Source organism: Camelus dromedarius, chromosome 2 (genome assembly GCF_036321535.1).
Source record: "Camelus dromedarius isolate mCamDro1 chromosome 2, mCamDro1.pat, whole genome shotgun sequence".
Classification (NCBI taxonomy): domain Eukaryota; kingdom Metazoa; phylum Chordata; class Mammalia; order Artiodactyla; family Camelidae; genus Camelus; species Camelus dromedarius.
The window spans coordinates 106366117-106386666 of record NC_087437.1 but is presented as its reverse complement, the minus strand read 5'-3'; the positions used below and the strand labels follow the sequence as shown (position 1 = coordinate 106386666).

The following is a 20550-nucleotide window of genomic DNA, read 5'->3' as shown; positions in this document are numbered from 1 at the left end:
GCAAGAGCTCTTTTTGCCGAGAATCTTGCGGACAATTGAGCTGTAATTATCTGTTGTTCTGACTTGCTACATGAATTTGACTTTTTTTTTGACCGTCAAAAATACCCTTGGTATCCTTTCAGAAATAGTGTGGGTTTTTAAAATTTTGAGTGGAGAGCTCATTCTTTACTTTTTTTTTTTTTAATGTAATGATTTGGTCCCACAAATCTAAAAGGAAAGACTATTCAGTAGAGTTTTCCTAAAATCTCAGAAATACAATTTCAACTATTGCATTGTTAGATCCTGATGACAGAAAAAGAGGTGAGGTGTAAAGAAATCACTTTGGTTCTATAAGGATCGCAGATTTAAAGGGGCTTGTAGAAAGATAAAAATATATAACTGACGAGAAATGGAAGACTGTTAGTGTCACAGCCCAGTAAAAATCTGTGTCAGGATGATTAGAGGTCAGAATGAGATGACACTTAGGAGAAAATGCTAATAATTTTAAAGGCAGAAAATAATAAGACTAGAGAACCCTGCAGCTCTTGGGGTGGGGTTAGGGAGATCAGGGGACAGTCAATGAGAGGACCAGTTAAAAGAGAAGAGAGAAGGGAAAACTGTCCCATTTTGATTGCGTTTCTGTCTTTCATGTGTATGTTAAAGAGAATGATCTTTAAAGGAAATTAAAGCCCAAGGTAGATCAAGATGAGGAAAGAAAGCACTAGTCCCTTGTGTGTGTTCTCTATTCCTATGTAATAAATAACCCCATAAATCAGCAACTTAAAGCAACAAGCTTTTAGTTTCTTATAGTTGCTGTAATGCTAAGGATTTCAAGCACGGTTTAGCTGGATGCTTCAAGCTCAGGGTCTCTCAGGAGGTTGCAGTCAAGACATCTGCTAGAGCTGCAGTCATCCAAGGGCTTGAAGTTTGGCGTGGGCTGGTGACTCTTTCCAAGATGGCTCAGTCACACGGCTGTTGGCCGGAGACCTCAGTTCCTCACCACGTGAACCTTTTCATAGGAATGCTTGAGTGTCCTCACAACATGGCTGCTGGCTTTCTCCCAACCAAGGGATCCAAGAGACTAAGAATGAAGCTGCCTTCTATGACCCAGCCCCAGCAGTCATACACCATCACTTGTGCCATGTACCTGTAGACTAGAAGCAACTCACTACATCCAGTCTACACCCAAGGAAAGGGAATAAAGTCCCCCCTCTTGAAGGGAGGAGTATATACAAATTTGTGGATATATTTTAAAACTACCACACTTTGTCCAAGTCGAAGTCTTTACGACCCTGGGCTAAGAGAACTTCAGGGTGAAATCGTAGAACCATTCTCTGCCATCTTTGTGGAACCATGCAGAGCTGGGAAGATAGGAAAAGGAAAAAAACAACGTATTTCTGACAAGTAATGGAGAGAAGACAGCTTCACAAGCCACAAGCCAGGTGGAGATTGACATTGATCTTGGGTCCATTTTCAGATAGGTTATTAAATGGAAGCTTTTTGAGCAATTGGCCAAGGAATCAGTGATCTGTCACAACCAGCATGGGTTCCCTGGGTCTTGTGAAATCATCCTCTTTTCTCTTTGTATTGGCTGTGATATACAACTAGCACGTCGTACGCTGTGGACACTGCTTTTCATCGGCAAGATGTGTGGCAAGTTTCACAGCACCTGGTAGACAAGTATGTAAAAGTGACTAAACCAAAAGCAAGGAATGAGGTCCCGTGGGAGCTGAAGGAGCTTGGTAACATGCAGCCTGAGTAGGAGGAGAGTCAGCAGGAGCATTGGTGCCTGATCTGTTCAAGAGTGGAGTGCAGAAGGGACATTTAGGCCTTCTCTGTGCTGAACAGTCGAAGAGTGGAAGTTAATGGGGAAACTGATTTGGGCTTAATGTAAGAAAAGCCGTTCTAGTAGACCAAGCTGTCCATGATGGAGGCAAAATGATACATTCTTCTTTGTTCAGGCAGGAGCTGAGAGTTTGCCCCTGGGTGGGAACACCAGAGAAGAGAGACGTTAAAGGCCTTTCTCATCCTAAAGCTCTGACTTTTGATATTTAAGTGCTGCTGCATGAAAACAGACATCTATACCTTGTACTTCCACTTTTTGTTCTATAAAGTACTTTGTGTTTTGTTTTTAAGCTTCAAATGAGTATCTGAAAAATGAAATTCATTGTAACACTTAGTGTAAGAATCCTGTAACAATTTATGGGGAAAGAAGAGTCAGTGAGTTAGAAATTCTGTGGGTGCCACAGAAGCACTTTCAAAAATTACGTACTTAATTCCGCGGATTCTGTATCTATAACCAGATCACTTAACTAAATAAATGATATGATTTTTACGGTGCTTCACTGCCTAGATGCACAAACATAATTTATCTGCAGTTGGAACAGAGTCCCAAAGTAGCAGTTTTGTTCTGCCAGGTAATTAATGCTCACTTTTAAAGCCTTTTATTATTTTTTTTCTGATGGCAGGAGAGCACATGGAAAAAGACATTAAATAGGCTGAACAATAAGCCCCTAAACCAAGCCAGCATATTCTAGGAACAGATCCTTGCCAGCCTCCCAGCTAGCATTTAATCTCTGTGTTTTCCCATTAAAAAAAAAAAATTTAGCATGTGTTTAAAGGCAATAGAAGCCTGGAGTTCAGATTTCTCTAATCTTTAATTCCTTTTAGTTTAAAATAAGTAGTGGTTAAGGATTTAAATACAGGGTGTCATTTTTCTTGGAGAAAGTCATTAATCTATTTTTCTCTAACTTCAGTCCTGGAAGGAAGTTTCTGGTAGGCTTTGTGCTGTAGCGGTATTGTCTATGGAGAAAACAGATTGACTGTCCTGCATATTTTAATTACAATGTAATGCTTATGGTATAATGCAGGTTCAGGGTTGACAAATATCAAGACGGAAGAGATCTCTGAGGTGAAGATGGATGCAGAGTTCCGACACGATTCAGGATATGAAGTTCATCACCAAAAACTGGTACGTGACATATTCCACCTCTTCCTGCCACTCCATCTTGCAAAGTGACTCTGGCTCCTCCTGGGTCAGAAGTCCAGTTAAGGAAAAGATTGAAACAAAAGTAAAACCCTGGCCTATAGGATCATCACGCCAACATGAAGAAAATACAAAAACAGGTTCTTTATATAGGAGTTCTTTGTGTCTAGAAAGCAGCGAAGCCCACGCAGGGTTTAAAGTGGAATTAATTTGTATTCTAGCAGCCATTTTAATTAACTTCCAGTCTGTTTTTCTAGGCAATCAGGTTTATAATAGGTTTGTGTGAAGGAATCAAAATCTCTAATAAACAGGTGCTAACACTGCTTGGGTTCACAAAACAGCTTTTATGGCCCTTTGGTTAAATTCACATTTGTAACCTTCCCCCTGGGCTTCCTCACCTCTCCCTCGCCCCTCCCTCCCGTCCCCTCCCTGCCTTTTAAATTCCCCCCACAAGGGTGGGATGTTTGGGACTCTCTGGAGGTGGGTGGAAGGCAGTAGGTGAGCTACACTGCAAGATGTTCCCAGCAGTGCTGTTCAGCAGAAGGCTTGGGCAAGAAAGACAGCAGCTTCCTTTTCAGAAACAATCGCCCTTTCTCCCCCCAAATATTAGAATGGGAGTAAATCAAAACGCACCCATCTCCTTAAAGGTAGCTCCAGTAGTTACATAAAATCCTTTACCTAAACCTTCAGATAAAGCAATCCTGCATTATGTTAGGGTAAGTGGCTTAAATCAATAAAGAAGACAATTTTATTGGCACATGGAGTAGTGAACAAAAATGATAACAGAATTCTGAAAGCAGTAATACTTGAGAAGGACTCTCCCGGGCAACTGCTTTGTTTTTATGTGTGTGAACTCCTTTTTCCGGAGGAAACTATTTTTCCAATATTCATAATTAAAATTTATAAATCCAAGTGGTAAACTCCAAAAGAGATTCCTGGAAAGCCTAGTGTATGCCTCTTTTCACTCCAAACAATTGAGGCAAATCCAAAATGGACTTGAGATTCAGATTTGCATTTTAGCCCCCGATAATCTTTTTTGTAAATGCACGTTGAGCTTTTTGAAGCATGGTTTTCACTGGCAAGTTAATCCAGTGTCAGTTATTACAGAATCAAGGGCCCTCTTGATCTGGTTGATGCCAAAGAGGAATAAAAAAAAAAAAAAAAAAAAAAAAAACCTGGGGCATCTGCTGAAGAACTGGGAGCTGGGGGAGCAGAGAGCCCAAGATTAACGTGTGGCTTTGCATTTTCTGGTGCCTGTGTCATAAAAGCCCCATCTCCGCAATTCCACTGACTCCTCTAACGCGACAGTGACTGATGGCAGCGGCAGCAATTAAGAGAATCCGCTCCCTCTACTGAACAAGCTGATAAGATAATGTACTATAATTAGTGCGATGAATATTACAAAATTACAGTATTTTCTTAAAGTCAGAGGAAGATGCCCAGGCTTGCCTTCATTTCTGACTACCTCGTACTTGTGTCATTAGCTGATTAATAATTTGCTTTTTATAAATGCAGTTGAGCTAGCATATTTGTTTAGAATGGGGAGTAATTATGAACAGTTTCTAATTTTGTGGCAGATACCATCGGTAAAAACTCTTTTAGAAATGTGTTTCATTTGCTGTATTTCATCTTGCCTTTTCAGATTGCTAGGATGTTAGTTTTAGCAATGTTAGTCTGTCATTTTACTATCTTGAGATTATATTAAAAGAATTATTTAGAGAGCTATTTGTATTCATTTATACAAACAGATGTGGTCTATGTTCAGTAGTAGTTAGGCCAGATGATCCGGTATAAGATCATCTCCTTACATAACAAGATGATAAAAGTTGCAGTGCACCTTTATAATTCCATTCAACTATTAAGTTGAAAAATAATGACTTGCTTTCATAAACAGTATGAAGGAACATACTGCAATAAATTTATCACTGAATAAATTTCTTCTTTACAGTGTTCTCCAAATTCTTTTCATGTTTAACCCAAATAAACAGTGGGATACAACAACATTTTGAGTTGGGTTTCTAGAAACAAGGTTGTAGAAAAGCATGTGTTAATGTGTGGCTATTAAAATTCTTATCTTGTTGCCTCCTAACTTCTTCTCTTTGAAAGAAGTGCCTTTTAAGCATTATGCTTCTCAAGGTTAATTAGTGTCCTGCTGAATTCATGTGGCTGAAAGTAGGTAACAAGATGCCTTTTTTCTTCTGTTTAATTTTAACTCTTTGTTTCAGGATGCTTGCTACTGTGTATTAAAAATATCCCTCTAAGGAAAGGAGGGCATCTGCAGGCTTGAAAAGCATAGCTGTCATGTGTCAGGTCTCCTTTGAAACCTGCTGCGACCTCCTTTCATAGTCATGATCCATTCCTTTCCAGTTTTTGTTAGACCTGAGAGCTGTGGTCCCCCTCTTACCAAATGTCACACCTGTTAAAGGGTTTCAGGTTCCTGCAGGTTTCTGTTTTGCCTTTCTAGAGATACGAGGGGGGAAAATAGACTTTCTAGAACTGGGGAAGCCACATATTCCACAGAAGCCACGTATTGTGCATCATTCTATAGACTACAAATGTCATTCTTAGTGAGTAGAATGTGGGGTTTTTTTTCAAGTACACACCAGATAATTGAGCGACCAACAACTCAAACATATGGTGTAAAATCTATACTGAATATACTGAAACTTTTCACATACCTCAGTCAGAGATCTCCAGCAATTACAGTTCTTTTTCTTGATTCCTTTTCAAGGTGTTCTTTGCAGAAGATGTGGGTTCAAACAAAGGTGCAATCATTGGACTCATGGTGGGCGGTGTTGTCATAGCAACAGTGATCGTCATCACCTTGGTGATGCTGAAGAAGAAACAGTACACGTCCATCCATCATGGTGTGGTGGAGGTAAGGAAATATGGCTGCATGTTTGCAAGTGGGAATTAAAGACTACGAAGGAAATCTTGCTTGGTGTTAGACTAATCACATACAAATATTTTTTCTTTTAAAAAAACAATCTGTGTTCCTGCATGGTGCTCAAATTGCAGCTGTTTTCTTAGCTTTGGGTTTTTTTTATTCATTCCGACTTATAAATAACTCTGATTAAGGCACTGGAGATATAAGCTGCTGTCTTAACTTCTTATAATTCGTACTGAAATATCAAAATAATACTAATAATAACGCCTGACTTAAAGATACTGTGATCACCATCAAACATTTAAAAGAAAAAACAACAGCAGAAGTTACAAATGGAAAAGGAAGTGGAAGGCTGCTTTTAAAAAAAAAATTTAAACACATTTATTCCTGGACTTTTTTTTTTTTCATCTTAAATAATCTGACTTCTAGCTCCAGCCGGGTAATAATAAACAATTTTCAGTAAAGAGTTTCACAGAAAATCACATTGTGCCAAAGGGCTGAGCCAAACATGCAAGGTTATTCAAGATGTTAAAAGCACAGGGAACTGTATTCAATAGCTTGTAATAACCTAGAATGAAAAATATACTATATATATATATATATAAAAACTGAGTCACTACGCAGTACACCAGAAACTAACACAACATTGTAAGTCAACTGTACTTTCGTTTTTTAAAAAGATGTTTAACCTGTTACCCTGCACTTCCACCTGAAATACCTTAGTTCCAAGTTGTGAGCGCAGTGGCACCGCGGGTGGAGGGAAGACCCGCAGAGTGACGATCACACTTCCTTGAGACTTTCTCCCTGCGGCCCAGCCAGTGAGAAACAGGAGTGTGTACAGCAGAGGGAGTGAGTTACACCAACAGAACAGAGCAAGCAGCAAGATTCAGTGGGACCCCTGAAACCCACGATGCAAAATATTTAAAAATAAAATTAAATGTGCAAATAAGATCCTTACACGCATTTAAAATGAAGCGTTGGTCGTGGGGATCCTCACAGTATATGTAGTTTCCAGGGGACTGTTAGAGGAAGTGAATTAACACATCTTAAGGGGTCTAGAAGTTTGAGAGCTCAGTGATCAATTAATTGCTCTTCTCATTTTGTAGAGGAGAAAACAGACCCAGACAGAAGAAGTGTGCATGTCAAATTCAGTAGCACTGGGGGTCAGAGTTCAGATTCCCCCACCTCCTGTCCATTGCTTTTTTCCATCAGAGAAAAGTTCAGATGTTTCCAGGGAGTTAAACGTCTCACTAGCCCCAAGGAAATGTGCTTCAAACCGTTGTTGGTTATAGAAGGACAGGAACAGTTTAAATAAATTAAATTTGTGGCAAAGCCAGAAACCTGATTTAGTTCCGCACTTAGAACTTCCAGGCTGCTTGATTGCAGGAGCTGCTGGTGGAAATTGGTTTTGAGTCTTATTTCCCATGTCCGTCCTGGTGAGGCTGAGCTTTAGAGCAGTGACAGGAATGAAGCCGGGAAACAGGTGGCAAGATGTGAAAGAAGACGACTGGCAGGCTGGAGGGCTAGCATGTAAATGAGCGGTGACGTCAGCGAGTGTGGGGTATTTGCTTTCGTAATTGTATTTCTGAGCTTCTGTCCTTTCAAGCAATATAAGGTGTATTATTACTACTGTTATCATTCATCTCATTTCTACTCAAAACATTTTTTTTTCATTTGGATGCCGTGTTTGGGCAAATAAAATTGTTTTCAGAATAATTCAGAATAGAAGCCTGTTTCAGGTTCTTTAATATAATCGTGTGTTGTCATTGCCTTGAACTAGTGAATCTACCCAGGAGGCAGCTGCTTTTTTATCAAAGTGCCTGATTTTGGTGCCAAAGGACCAAGAGCTAGTGCTGTTTTGCTGGGGCTGCCGTAACACAGACTGGGTGGCTTCAACCACAGAAATTCATTTCCTCCCAATTCTGAAGTCTGAGACCAAGGTGTCGGTCAGTTTGGTTTCTTCTGAGGCCGCCATTCTCCTTGGCTTCCCTGCCTTCACATCGTCTTACCTCTGCACAGATTTGCATCCTAATCTCCTCTTCTTGTAAGGACCCCAGAATTAACTGGATTAGGGTCTACCCTGATGACCTCATCTAACCTTAATGACCTCTTTAAAGACCCTTTCTCCAAACACTATCGTACTGTGAGGTACACAGATTGGGACTTCAGCAGAGGAATTTGGAGGGGACACAGCTCAGCCCATGACAGAGCCCAGGGAAGCTGGGCCATATAGCAAGGCACCTCGGGGGCTCTCCGCCGGGTCGGTGCCTAAGACTTACCAGGAACTGATTGAAAAGGACCACATCCCTAGTTCCTACCCCACACCCGGGAAACAGAATTTCTGAATAGGAGGCTGGAAAGCTGAGTGTAGAAAATCTTCACAGCAGATTCAGACAAGCAGTCAGTTTTGAGAATCACTGATGTGCAGGGTTAGCGCTCTGTCCCTTCAGTTTTCTGAGCAAACCTTAGGGAGTAGGAAACGGTACCTCTGGTCTCCAAGATAACTTGCCTTTTAAGCCTCCTTGCAGCTGCCTAGGTTCAGTGTTTCTTTTGGTTAGTTAACCAGAAAAGTCCCCTTGGTTCTGGAATATTAGAGAAGTTGACGCTTTAACACACATTCTGAAAAAAAAATGAATAAATAAACTGATTTTTAAGCCAGAAGGCATCCTGGAAGGAGCAAAATTGTAGGGAGGGCAGCTGTCAGTCTATCTCTCTCTCTCTCTTTTTTTTTTTACACCGTCATTGTGGTGTGGTTCCTGTACAGAAAGCTACACATATTTCAGACGTACACTTTGGTGCATTTTGATAGATGTGTACACCCATGAAACCGCCACCACAAACAAGATAGCTCACATTTCCATCACTCCCAGGAGGTGCAGTTTTTGATTTATTTTGTTAGCTACTTGAGAACAACTCGGGACCTGCAGAGTGGCTGCCCCACCAACTTCTGTGTCTCTTTTCTTTATTTCCTCTCACTTCCTTCTTCCTCAAAGTAAGGATGTTACTTTAACCTGGAAGCCATCCCTTTCTCCCGGGAGAGGCCTTCCTCTCTCTCCAGTCAGTAGGTAAAGCTTTGTCAAGCTCCGCGTTGAGCTGTGTTGAGACAGAGCTTCATCTGTGAAGGATTACCGTCACCATCCCTGCCCTCAGGAAGGTTATAGTCTAACTGGGGTGGTCCATCTCGGACCCAAAGAGCTGCAGCCCAGCCTCGGCTGGGTCACCTGGCCTGGAGGATGTAGGGTGTCGCAGGGTTTTAACACCCTTCCTCTCAGAGTCCGTGCTGAGTGCAGGGGCCCCTCCCACACACATCCCTGCTTGTCTCAGCAGGCTCTCACATTCATGGATGTGGAAGTAAGTTTCTTTCCAACTCTGGTGAACCCGCTTCATTCATGAGTCAGTTTATTTCACTAAGAACAAAAATGAGTAAGTGGATATTTCCAGAGGGACTGGCCCGAGTCTTCAGGACAGAATACAGTCATACTTCACACTATCAGTGCATGAAGGAGAACTTACGACCAAAGCTTTGGTCTCCAGGAAGTCTGTCCTTCTTAGAGGGGAAGATTCCTGCAGAAGATCACAGAGATGTGGAAGTGAAAGCAAGCCAGGACTGTTATTGAGAGAACTGTTACCAGCTGGGAATGAGCAGTTGCTAGTTTTTATTTTTAAGAAATAAGCAATACCTATGGATGTAATGCTATGCTTAGTTACAAGGCCAGAGATTCTCTCTGTATGTCATCAGCCACGGCTTCCCAAGAAGACAACGCGGCTTTATTTGTGCCTGAATCAGTGACACGAGGGCCCTTTGTAACTGTTTCCCGCATGTGCCCATCTCTGCCGGCTGAGGGTCCCACCGCCACTGAATTCCCCACCTCTGCTCCTGCGGGAATACGGTTCTGCACAGCCCACTGACCCCAGGTTCTGTTCAGTAGCAGTCAGGCCTTTCCTACACTGATGTCAGTTGACACTATTTGAAAATATATATTGGAGCTCTTTCCACACCTCCTTCCAGCTGGAGACATCACCCTTCATAAGAAGGGGAGGGCACAAATTCTCTTCATTGAAGGATATTAAAAATTTTTCTTTCACAGATATGAGAGCTGGAACACCAGGGGTCTCCCACCCACCCCACCCCACCCCAGTCATCTCATTTATGATCCAAATAAGAAGAGAGTTGCTTGTTTAGCTTTTCATGGAGATAGGGCAGAGGACTCTTTCTAATGAAGATGCTGTCAAGACGGGTGGCATTATGAACATATGTCCTTATGGGTCCTTTCTTCCTCGCAAAAAGTCAGCTTTTAGTGGAGGCACAGCAGGAGGAGAAACTGAAAGGTCCAAGGAGTTCCAGAGCTTGCCTGAAGACTTACTTGGTGGTAGGCAATACATATAACTGAACTATTTATAAAGAGATGGAAATATAATTGAGGAAATGCACACGTGTACAGCAGAGGAGAGAACCAACACCGTGCGCTTACTGGGAGGGGTGGGGGGGTGGCTGGACAACTTCACTGCTGGTCCCTCTGTCAGTACTTTCCGTCCCGTGTCACTGGTGTTTTTGATGTTCTTGCACTCTCAGCTTGTTTTGCATATTTAGTTTATCTTATTCTCCATTCTTTGTCCACTTAAAGGACCTGGATTGGAAAATCTTAGGGGCTGGGATTCAGTTGTGGAGCCTAACTCAGGGCCACGTATAAAGGGACATTCATCAGCACACACCCTGCTGGTTACCATACATCGTAGAATTGAAATGCGGTGTTCAGTGGCCCTGCTGCAAGCCTGAAGTACCCACGCTAGAGACGACATGATGGGGGAGCTAAAAACTGAAAGACCCAAGTAGAATTTTATCTCTGCAGTCTACTGGTTGAGCTGTAAGTTCCTCTGGATGTAGTGAAAGAATGAATGGTTCTGAAGAGTCAAGTTTAGGGAGAAAGGGGTAGGAAGAGGGCATTAGCCAAAGAGGGGTCGAAAGTTCTACTCCAGGCTGTGTTAGGACCAGAGGGACCAGCCCTTTGGGTGTTTTGTTTTGTTTTTAAGCTGTACATTCTTTGAAATCTCAGTGAAGAGGTGGCACAGAATGAAAGATGCCCAAGTTTGAATGCCAGATGGCTGCCCACAGGCTGCTTCTCAAAAGCAAATTTGGAGAGGGAATGAAATTTCTCGTTATCGGCGCCAGTCGTTAATGGTGGCATTTTAACTTATCAGTGCCTGGCTGATGACACAACTGCCAGTTAAAGCAAGGTGACCTCATTTGTTGACAACAGAGTGGATCAAAGGAAGAGGAAGGGATGGGGAGACATCTGTGACTATTCCCCCAGGGACAGCGGTGCTGAGCATCCCTTTGTGCTGTGTCCTCTGAGGACCAACTCTTGGCAAGAGCTTGCTGGTGGCTTTGTTCTATGGGGAAAGGCTCAGGCGTGTCATTGGAATAACCTGAGGACTTGCTGCAGGAGAACGCGGGCAGCTCTGACCAGATGGTGGATGGGGACTTAAGAATCAGGGCATTGAAGGGGGGGTAGAGCTCAGTGGTATAGTGCATGCCTAGCATACACAAGGTCCTGGGTTCAATCCCCAGCACCTCCATTAATAAATAAATATAAACCTAATTACACCCCACTCCCCCCCTAAAAAAAATTGAATCGGCACATAGCAGGCAGCGTGAGGGAATTTTACATCTTCCTATTTCAGCTGCTTTGTAATTAGCCAAGGTGGTCATTCCAATCCACGCCCAGATTCAAAGGAGTCAATCAGTCCATGAGGTGGAGTCATACAAAGTGACCCTAGGGGAACCAGATAATTCTAGTTTCATTGAGGTATAACTGACAGGTAACATTGTATTTGTTTTAAGTTGGCAACATGATGATTTGATATGTTGCAAAATGATCACCATGATAAATTTAGTTAACATTCATCACTTGAGATAATTGCACATTCTTAGTTTTTTTCTCGTTAAGAGAACTTTTAAGATTCATTCTCTTAACAATGTTTAAGTATACAATACAGTATTGCTAACTATAGTCACCCTGCTGTACATGACATCCATGCCAGGACTTACTTGTATTATAGCTGGAAGTTTGTATCTTTTGACCCCCTTCACCCATTTCACCAACCCTGCAACCACCACTCTGCTCTCTGTGTCTGTGAGTTTGGTTTGTTTAGATTCCACATATAAGTGAAATCCTACAGTATTTGTCTTTTTCTACATCTGACTTATTTTACTTAGCACAGTGCCCTCAAGGTTCATCCATGTGTTGTCACAAATGGCAGAATTTTCTTCTTTTTATGGCTGAATAACATTCCAGTGTGTGTATGTGTCTGTGTGTATCGCATTTCCTTTATCCATTCATCTCTTGATGGGCACTTAGGCTGCCTCCATGCCTTGGCCCTTGAACGTAAGGTTGAACTGAACATGGCAGTGCAGGTGTCTTTTCAAGACAGTGATTTTTGTTTCCTTTGGACACATACTCAGGAGTGGAATTTCTGGGTCCTATGGTAACTCTATTTTTAGTTTATTGAGGAACCTCCAGACTGTTTTCCATAGTGACTGCACCAGTCTTTCAGTTTAAATTATTAGCCAGTGTGATCTAGTCCTGGTGTATCAATTGCCCTCCATCCCTGGCCCTGGTGTCTTAGCACCAACACACCTGCTCTCTGGTGTTTTTGCATTGTTGGGTTTGGTGGGGAAAGCTGCTTAAAGAACTGAACGTCACTTTGCAGCACTCAGCAGTGGGGAACAGACCTGCTGTATTCTCCTAGAAATGATGTAGGAAGCCCGATCTCCTCATGTACAGAAGAGAAGACATCCATTTGAAGGAAAAACCATCTTCTGGACAGCACATCTAAACTGCTTTATGGAAAAGATGTGGCTGCATTCTGATTAAATTTGTGTTGATTCTCTTTACTTCCAGTGGTTTTACAGAAGAGAAATCTTACAATAACAAAGCTAAGCTTTCATTTACTCAGCAAAGAATCAAGTACTTCCACTCTTCTGTAGACTGAGGTACAGCAAACATACTAGAAACCTGAATAGCCACTTCCCACCTCCCGGGGGATAAGCTGGGTCCTAGCAGGACCCTCTGGGGGAGAACACAAGTTTCCAACTGCTGCCTGATCTAGGAGCCACCGTATCAGCAGAGGGGGTCTGTTCAAGCCTTTAGCTGGACATACTTCTAGTTTACCTCTTAGTGCTCAGTTTAAAAAAAAAGATAATCTGTAATCTAGAACAGTATATTCTTTCTATATCTTTTAATAATACCCCTTTGATATGGTTATGTCATTATTTTAATTAAAAGAGTCTCTTTAGCATATTTAATGAAAACGAGGACAGACTAAAGCAAGCATGGGAAAACACTCAGTGGTTCAGGTTTGAGTGTCACCCATTCCACTCTGCTGAATCTCTCTCCATGATACTCTGGGATTTTTTTTTTTTTCTATTTTACCACCACACATTCAAGTAAAACAGCCTTCCATGGGAGCCTTTTGTCCTTTTTTGAGCCAACAGGGGAAGAAGAAAATATGTATTGCCCTACCTGTATCCCGGTTACTGTTAAGTTAGGGAAGCAACCAACGAGCCCTTGGCCTGCCCATCCAGCACGGCCAGGTTTTAGGCGCCACCTGGTGGCTGGATGGAGCATCTGCGTAACTGGTGGGCACAGGCGTCCTGCTCGCCGTCGGAGTGGGGAAGAAAGAGGAGAAAATCGTGGGTGTTCTGCAGTCTTGGGAAAAGAAGAGTACAGTGCACCTTATCTTTTTATTGCATCACTCCTAAAAGATTGCTTTTTTTTTAAACTCACATGTCCTCGTTCTTGCTTCTTCAGGTCGACGCCGCTGTGACCCCGGAGGAGCGCCACCTCTCCAAGATGCAGCAGAACGGCTACGAAAACCCGACTTACAAGTTCTTCGAGCAGATGCAGAACTAGACCACCGCCACAGCAGCCTCTGAAGTTGGACAGCAAAACCATTGCTTCACTACCCATCGGTGTTCATTTACAGAATAACGTGGAAAGAAAGCAACCCTTCTGTTTTATTATTTACTCATTATCGCCTTTCGACAGCTGTGCTGTAACACAAGTAGATGCCTGAACTTGAATTAATATACAAATCAGTAATGTATTCTCTCTCTTTACATTTTGGTCTCTACACTACATTATTAATGGGTTTTGTGTCCTGTAAAGAGTTTAGCTGTATCAAACTAGTGCATGAATAGATTCCCTCCTGATTATTTATCACGTAAGCCCTTAGCCAGTTGTATATTATTCTTGTGGTTTGTGACCCAATTCAGTCCTACTTTGAAATATGCTTTAAGACTCCATGGGGGATGCTTCATGTGAACGTGGGACTTTAGCTGCTTCTCTTGCCTAAGTATTCTTTTCTTGATCACTATGCATTTTAAAGTTAAACATTTTTATGTATTCCAAATGAGTTAGAGGATTTTTTTTTCCACGATTGCATTTTACTGTACAAATTGCTGCTTCCGCTATATTTGTGATATAGGAATTATGAGGATACACGTTTATTTCTTTGTGCCTGTTTTATGTGCACACATTAGGCATTGAGAATTGAAACTTTTTTTTGTCCATGTATCTTCGGATCTTTGATAAAGAAAAGAATTCCCTGTTCATTGTAAGCACTTTTACGGGCGGGGGGTGGGGGGAGTGCTCTGCTGGTCTCAAATTAACCAAGAATTCTCCCCAAAAAAACTTTCTTCAGGATGACTGTACAGAATCATTGCTTATGACCATGATAGCTTTCTACACTGTATTCCATAAATAAATTAAATAAAATGACGCTGGGCAAGAGTGTTCTTTGAAAGATGGTTACAGACATGAAATATTCAGTGCAATTTAGGGTGGGGAAACAGAGGCAGACCCAGTTTCTTTTCCAGTTTCAGTCTAAAAAACACTTTATGTGCTGGATATAGCTCAGTGGTAGAGCATGTGCCTGGCATGCATGAGGTCCTGGGTTCAACCCCCAGTGCCTCCAGTAAGGGGGGAAAAGAGAAAAAGAGAGCAATAAAACTCTTTATTTATGATACCAAAAAAGGATGAAAGTGGAAGGGACAAAATCAGGGAATGGGGAAGACAAGCCTGGACAAACCCTTCAAGATTTGACTTCCCTTTGTATAAAATGGTGTTTTCATGTAAATAAAGGCATTGTTGGAGGAGCGCCATTGTGCTGGTGTGCATGATTCCATGGTAACAACCTTCTGATCATTGAGTCATCGAAGATGAGTGAGAACCTTTAACGTACCTAATGTTGAACACCCACACCTATATGGTGTCTCACTTACAAGTTGGGGATGAAATTGGGGCCAACAGTCACCTCCCAGTGCAAGTAGAGTGCTTCATAGACCTAATTCAGTTTTCACTCCATCCAAACTATTTGGCGGCCGTATCTTGGTCCTCAAGTTTGACCCTGTCTTTGTCCATTCTGGTTACGGTAATAAAATGTCTCAGACTGAGTGGCTGATAAACAACAGACATTTACTTCTCACAGTTTTGGAGGCTGGAAGTCTGAGATCGGGGTGCTGGCACAGTCAGGTGGGGGCCCTCTTCTCCTGGTACCCTCACGTGGTGGAAGGGGCCGGGGACCTCTCCGGCACCTCACTGAGGACTGCACTAATCCCGTGTCTGAGGCCTCCACCCTCATGACTGCTCATCACCCAACGGCCCCACCTCCTAGTGCCATTACATTGGGCCTTAGGATTTCAACATGTGAAGTTTGGGGGGACACAGACATACAGACTGTCTAACAGTCCCAGATAAGTACAAAGAGAGAAGTTCCAGAGGAATAAAAATTATGATCAGTGGACAGTCATCAATAAGCAGGGTTTCTCAACCCTGTTGCTGTTTTGTAGGAGTAGTTCCTTGTTTGACGGGCTGTCCCGAGCATTGTAAGGTGTCCCACAGCATCCCTGGTCTCCACCCTTTTCATGCCAATAGTACTCCCCAGTTACGATAAAGACATCGAGACATTGCCTGATGTCCCTTAGAGGGGGCAAAATCATCCCCATTTGAGAACCTTTGCTCTGTATTCCAAAACAGTGTTATGTGTACATGATTTTTAGCTAGAGAAGCCTGGGCATTCCAAAGATCTAAGAACCCCCTGACCCTGGTGTTTCTGCTGTCCTGTGCTAGGTAACAGGTGAACAGGAGAACCGACCAGCACCTTTTAGCCTTAGATCACAACTTTCAAACTAAAACACAAAGCACAGAAAATTCATCAAAATCATTTCTTCAGGTCACTGTGCAGTATGCACAGACTCAATAAAACTCATCTGGATGTGTTATTTTCAAGAGAACAAAATGCTTGTCTCCCTTGCCCTGTTAAGGGCAATTAGACATGACTGCTCTAGGAAGATGCGAAACGTGACAGTTTACGTGTATAAGCAACAGTTCCGTTTGCTTTCACCCAAAGAGAGGTAACTAATGGGGGAAATAAGCCTTCATATAAGTAATGAAATGACTAATGAAATGAAACCAAACCTTCTCACACATACAGGATGTTACTCCCAGGCCAGCCTTTAAGGCCAGGAGCTGCAAGTTTTAGCTTTGATCATTTCAGAACTAATGAAAAAAATTAAACACAGACACATATATATGTAAATTATATATACATATATATAATTATGGGGGGAAAGAATAATGCTTTATAATCGTATTCTAAAATTAAGGTATGATGAAAGAATTCTCCAGATAGTCCAGGGATTGATCAATAAATAATGAACACAAAATTTAAGAATTACCAAATAGAATTATAGTAATAGTACCCAGACCAAAGTTAAACGAGATTTTGAGAGAATTTGGCCTGGCCAACCTCGTGGGTGAGGAATGGCATCCCAGTATAATTTTTTTTTCTTAATTGAAGTACAGTCGGTTTACAATGTTGTGTTCATTTCTGTGTACAGCACAGTGATTCAGTTATACATATATGTATATTCCTTTTCATGTTCTTTTTCATTACAGGATACTATAAGATATTGAATATAGTTCCCTGTGCTGTACAGAGGACCTTGTTGTTTATCTATTTTATTATAATAGTATCTGCAAATCCCAAACTCCCAATTTATCCCTCCCCTCTCTCCTCCCTGGTAACCATAAGTTTGTTTTCTATGCCTGAGACTACGTGTAAGACAAGACACCATAAATCTCCTAGAAGAGAACACAGGCAAAATATTCTCTGATATAAATCTCAGCAATGTTCTCTAAGGGCAGTCTACTGAGGCAACAGAAATAAAAACAAAAATAAATAAATGGGATGTAATTAAATGTATACGCTTTTGCACAGCAAAGGAAACCATATATAAAACGAAAAGACAATGTACTGAATGGGAGAAAATATTTGCAGATGATGCAGTTGACAAGGGCTTAATTTCCAGAATGTACAAACAGCTCATACAACTCAGTAACAACAACACACACAAAAAAAACACAACAAACAACCCAATCCAAAAATGGGCAGAAGACCTAAACAAGCAGTTCTCCACTGAAGACACACAAATGGCCAATAGGCACATGAAAAAATGCTCAATATCGCTAGTTAGCAGAGAAATGCAAATCAAAACTACAATGAGGTATCACCTCACACTGGTCAGAATGGCCATCATTAAAAGGCCAATATAGTTTTAATTCACTTACTTCTTAGTAGTGAAGTTGGAGATTCCTTTATCTGTTCAAGGGTCATTTTACAGCTCTGTGGTTTTTTCTGTTTGTCTTTTGTTTTGGGCTTGAAGTCTACTTTGCTATCAGGACTGCAACCCCTGCTGTCTTACTGTTTCCATTTGCTCAGTAAATCTTTGTCCGAGCTTTTTATTTATAGCTTTTCCAATTGCTGCGTTTTAAGTGTATGTCTCACGTACAGCGCAGAAGTGAGTTTCTGCTATGTGAGCCAATTTGAAAATCTTGTAATAGACAAGTTGGACCCACTCAGTTTTATGATCTGACTGCTACGCTGGCTTTTAGTTCTTCCATATCTCATGTTATGACTGACTGAGTGTATTATATTTACTGTGTCTCTATGAGGGAAGGACTCTTGGCATGCATATGAGGGTGTGTGAGTTTTGTGTGTGAGTGTGCATGTTTCATAGGAAGCTTTGTATTTTTATTCTAGTGGTTACTATTGAACTATTTTTATGTGTGTGGTGCTCTTAATCCCTTTTTTCTTAGCCTCTTGCTATCTGCCTTTTCTAGATGATTTTTTTGCCCACCACCCATCACCTATACAACAATCAACAGTCTTGCTCTTCTTTCCTCCTTTTTTCTCTCTCTTCTCTCATTTTTTCAGTTGCGTTTGTTCTGCGTTATCAGTCCATAATGTTTTTCTTCAACCTACAACTTCACCCTCTCGCGCCTTAGCCCTGCAGTTGAATATGAGGAATCTCTCTGACAGTCCTTTGTTCCCAGACATCTTTGCATTGGGTGAAGCTCACCCTCCAGTAAGTTCCTCAGTAAGAGCATGTGTGCACAGCATCCTGGAGTTCCAGCAGATACAAAACTGGATTTTGATGACCTTGGAACTTGAAATGCAACTTGTTTATCCTTAAGTTTCTTTAAAATGCTGCACCACTCTTTCCTTGTTTTGTATGTTAATTCTGAGAAATACGAGGCCAAATTCAGACTCCGCATTTTGAGTGAGAACTTCCACCCCCACCCCAATGATTACATAAGCCAGGAAAGGTCATACGAAACACTGCTTTGGGTGTTTGTGGACCCCAAGGCTCTGCCTTCAGGTGTCTCCTCTATACACTGTCTCTGTGTAATCTCAGCCACCTGGAAAATTTCAGTATTACTTGTGTACAAAGCAATAGCTTAAACCCAGACCCTTTCCCTGAGTTCCAGACTCAGATTCCTATTTTTGCTTTAATAACAAGCATTGTGACTATAAATGCAATGCATGCTACTTGCAGAAAATACAGAATATAGGAAGAAAAAGGATTCACTCGTAATCCCACCATCCACAGAGAAGTACTGTTAATATTTTGCATATATACTTTTAGTATTTTTAAATAACATGCAATTACCTCCCTTGCCTTTTGCTTTCATAACTTGGAGCCCATTTCCTGCTTTTCCTTGCTTTAATAGGTGCATTGTCTCATGTCGTTTTAAAAACTCTTAAAATAACCATTTTAATGACTGCATAAGGATATTTAATTCATCATCTTCTGGAAATATTTTACTATTATAAATAATCTTTGACTACAAATTAATGTTTTGCTTAGTTTTTGTTTTTAATAAAAGCCAGTTTAGCATCTGCTTCAAGAATGCAGATTTGAGCCAGTCTCTACATTGGTTTCTTCGTTTGTAAAGTAAGATAATAATAGTGCTTCATAGATGGGTCATGAGGATTCGACTTGTTAATAGATGTAAGGTGTTTAAAACTCTGTCTGATATGTAGTAAGTGGCCAAGATTAACTACTCAGGAGAGTGTCCAAGAAGTAGAAGGGGTTTTTTTAATTCTCTCTTTATTCATAATACCAAGTTGCGTGCCAAAAAAAGGAAGTCTTAATGCCGTCTAGCGATATACGTTGAGTGCCTCTGGAAGTACACAGCTGAGGGTCTTGGGTAATATCGTGTATTGCCAATCAAACGAAGAGAGACTAATCTGGACCTCAGTACACATATCAGCTCCCTATGAGGCTGGCTGCTCTGGAATAATTCTCTAGCAGAGGACTCTCTAAAGGTCCCTGAGGAGGAGGGAGGGTATAGCTCAAATGGTAGAGTGCATGCTTAGCATGCACAAGGTCCTGGATTCATTTTTTTAAACTAATAATAAATAATAATTAATAATAAATAAATAGACCTAATGACCTCCCTCCATAAAAATATTTTTTAAAAATAAATGAATAGATTGAGCACAAGGGATTTTTAGGGCAATGAAATTATTCTGTATGATGCTATAGTGGTGGTTATATGTCATTATGCATTTGTCAAAACCCATAGAATGTACAACATCAAGAGTGAACCCGAATGTAAACTATGGACTTTGGTTGACAGTAATGTGTCCATGTTGGTTCATCGATTGTACCAAATACGCCACACTGATGAGGGATGTTGAGGGTAGGGAGTATATACGCGTGAGTGGGGAGGGCTATGTGCGAACTGTCAGTATTTTTTGCTCAATTCTGCTGTGAACCTTCCAACTTCTCTAAAAACTAAAGTCTATTATTTAAAAAACCTTTAAAAAAAAAGAAAGGTCTCTGAAGCCATGCTCTTATTCCCTGCCTCCTGCTCACCAGCACGAAGGCCCTACCATGCTAAGATTTTCTGCATGTAGGAAAAATTGGAGCACAAATCACTAATTTAATCCTTGCTTTGATTATATATATTTACTTTGTAGAATACATTTACAGATCAAGTCAGACTATGATGCTCCACTGTAACTATTAAAGCAACAAAACTTCTTCCTGTAGCCAGCTGGCAATGCCTCATTTCTAATATCACACAGCTTTTAGAGTAATTTCCAAACTAAGTCACGTTAATAGTCAGTAGATTTACTCAGATGGCTAAGCATTCTTGGATAACGTGTTTTACCTACCCCAGAGCTACTATAATCTTTTAACTACGCTGAACTGTGTTTTTCTGAAAGCTGAACTTTGTTTCTCCAAACTGGGAATCTTTCGTAGGGATCCTAAACTGTCCTCCCTTTCTTTTGAGATGGTTATAGCTGCTTCATCTTGGGTCATTCTTTCACGTAAAAGAGTTATTGG

At 41.2% G+C, this 20550-nt stretch overlaps 1 protein-coding gene across 6 annotated transcripts in view; it reads left to right on the top strand.

The window, feature by feature from the left end:
• APP (amyloid beta precursor protein) overlaps positions 1-14632 on the top strand; it is a 259277-nt gene extending 244645 nt beyond the window's left edge. For all 6 annotated transcript variants that reach the window (XM_031458271.2, XM_031458279.2, XM_031458292.2 and 3 more), the window contains 3 exons: positions 2850-2950; positions 5697-5843; positions 13664-14632. In XM_031458271.2, coding sequence (XP_031314131.1) covers positions 2850-2950; positions 5697-5843; positions 13664-13765 — 350 coding nt within the window. In that variant the 3' untranslated portion in view covers positions 13766-14632. The remainder of the gene's footprint in view (positions 1-2849; positions 2951-5696; positions 5844-13663) is intronic.
• Positions 14633-20550: the final 5918 nt, after the last annotated feature.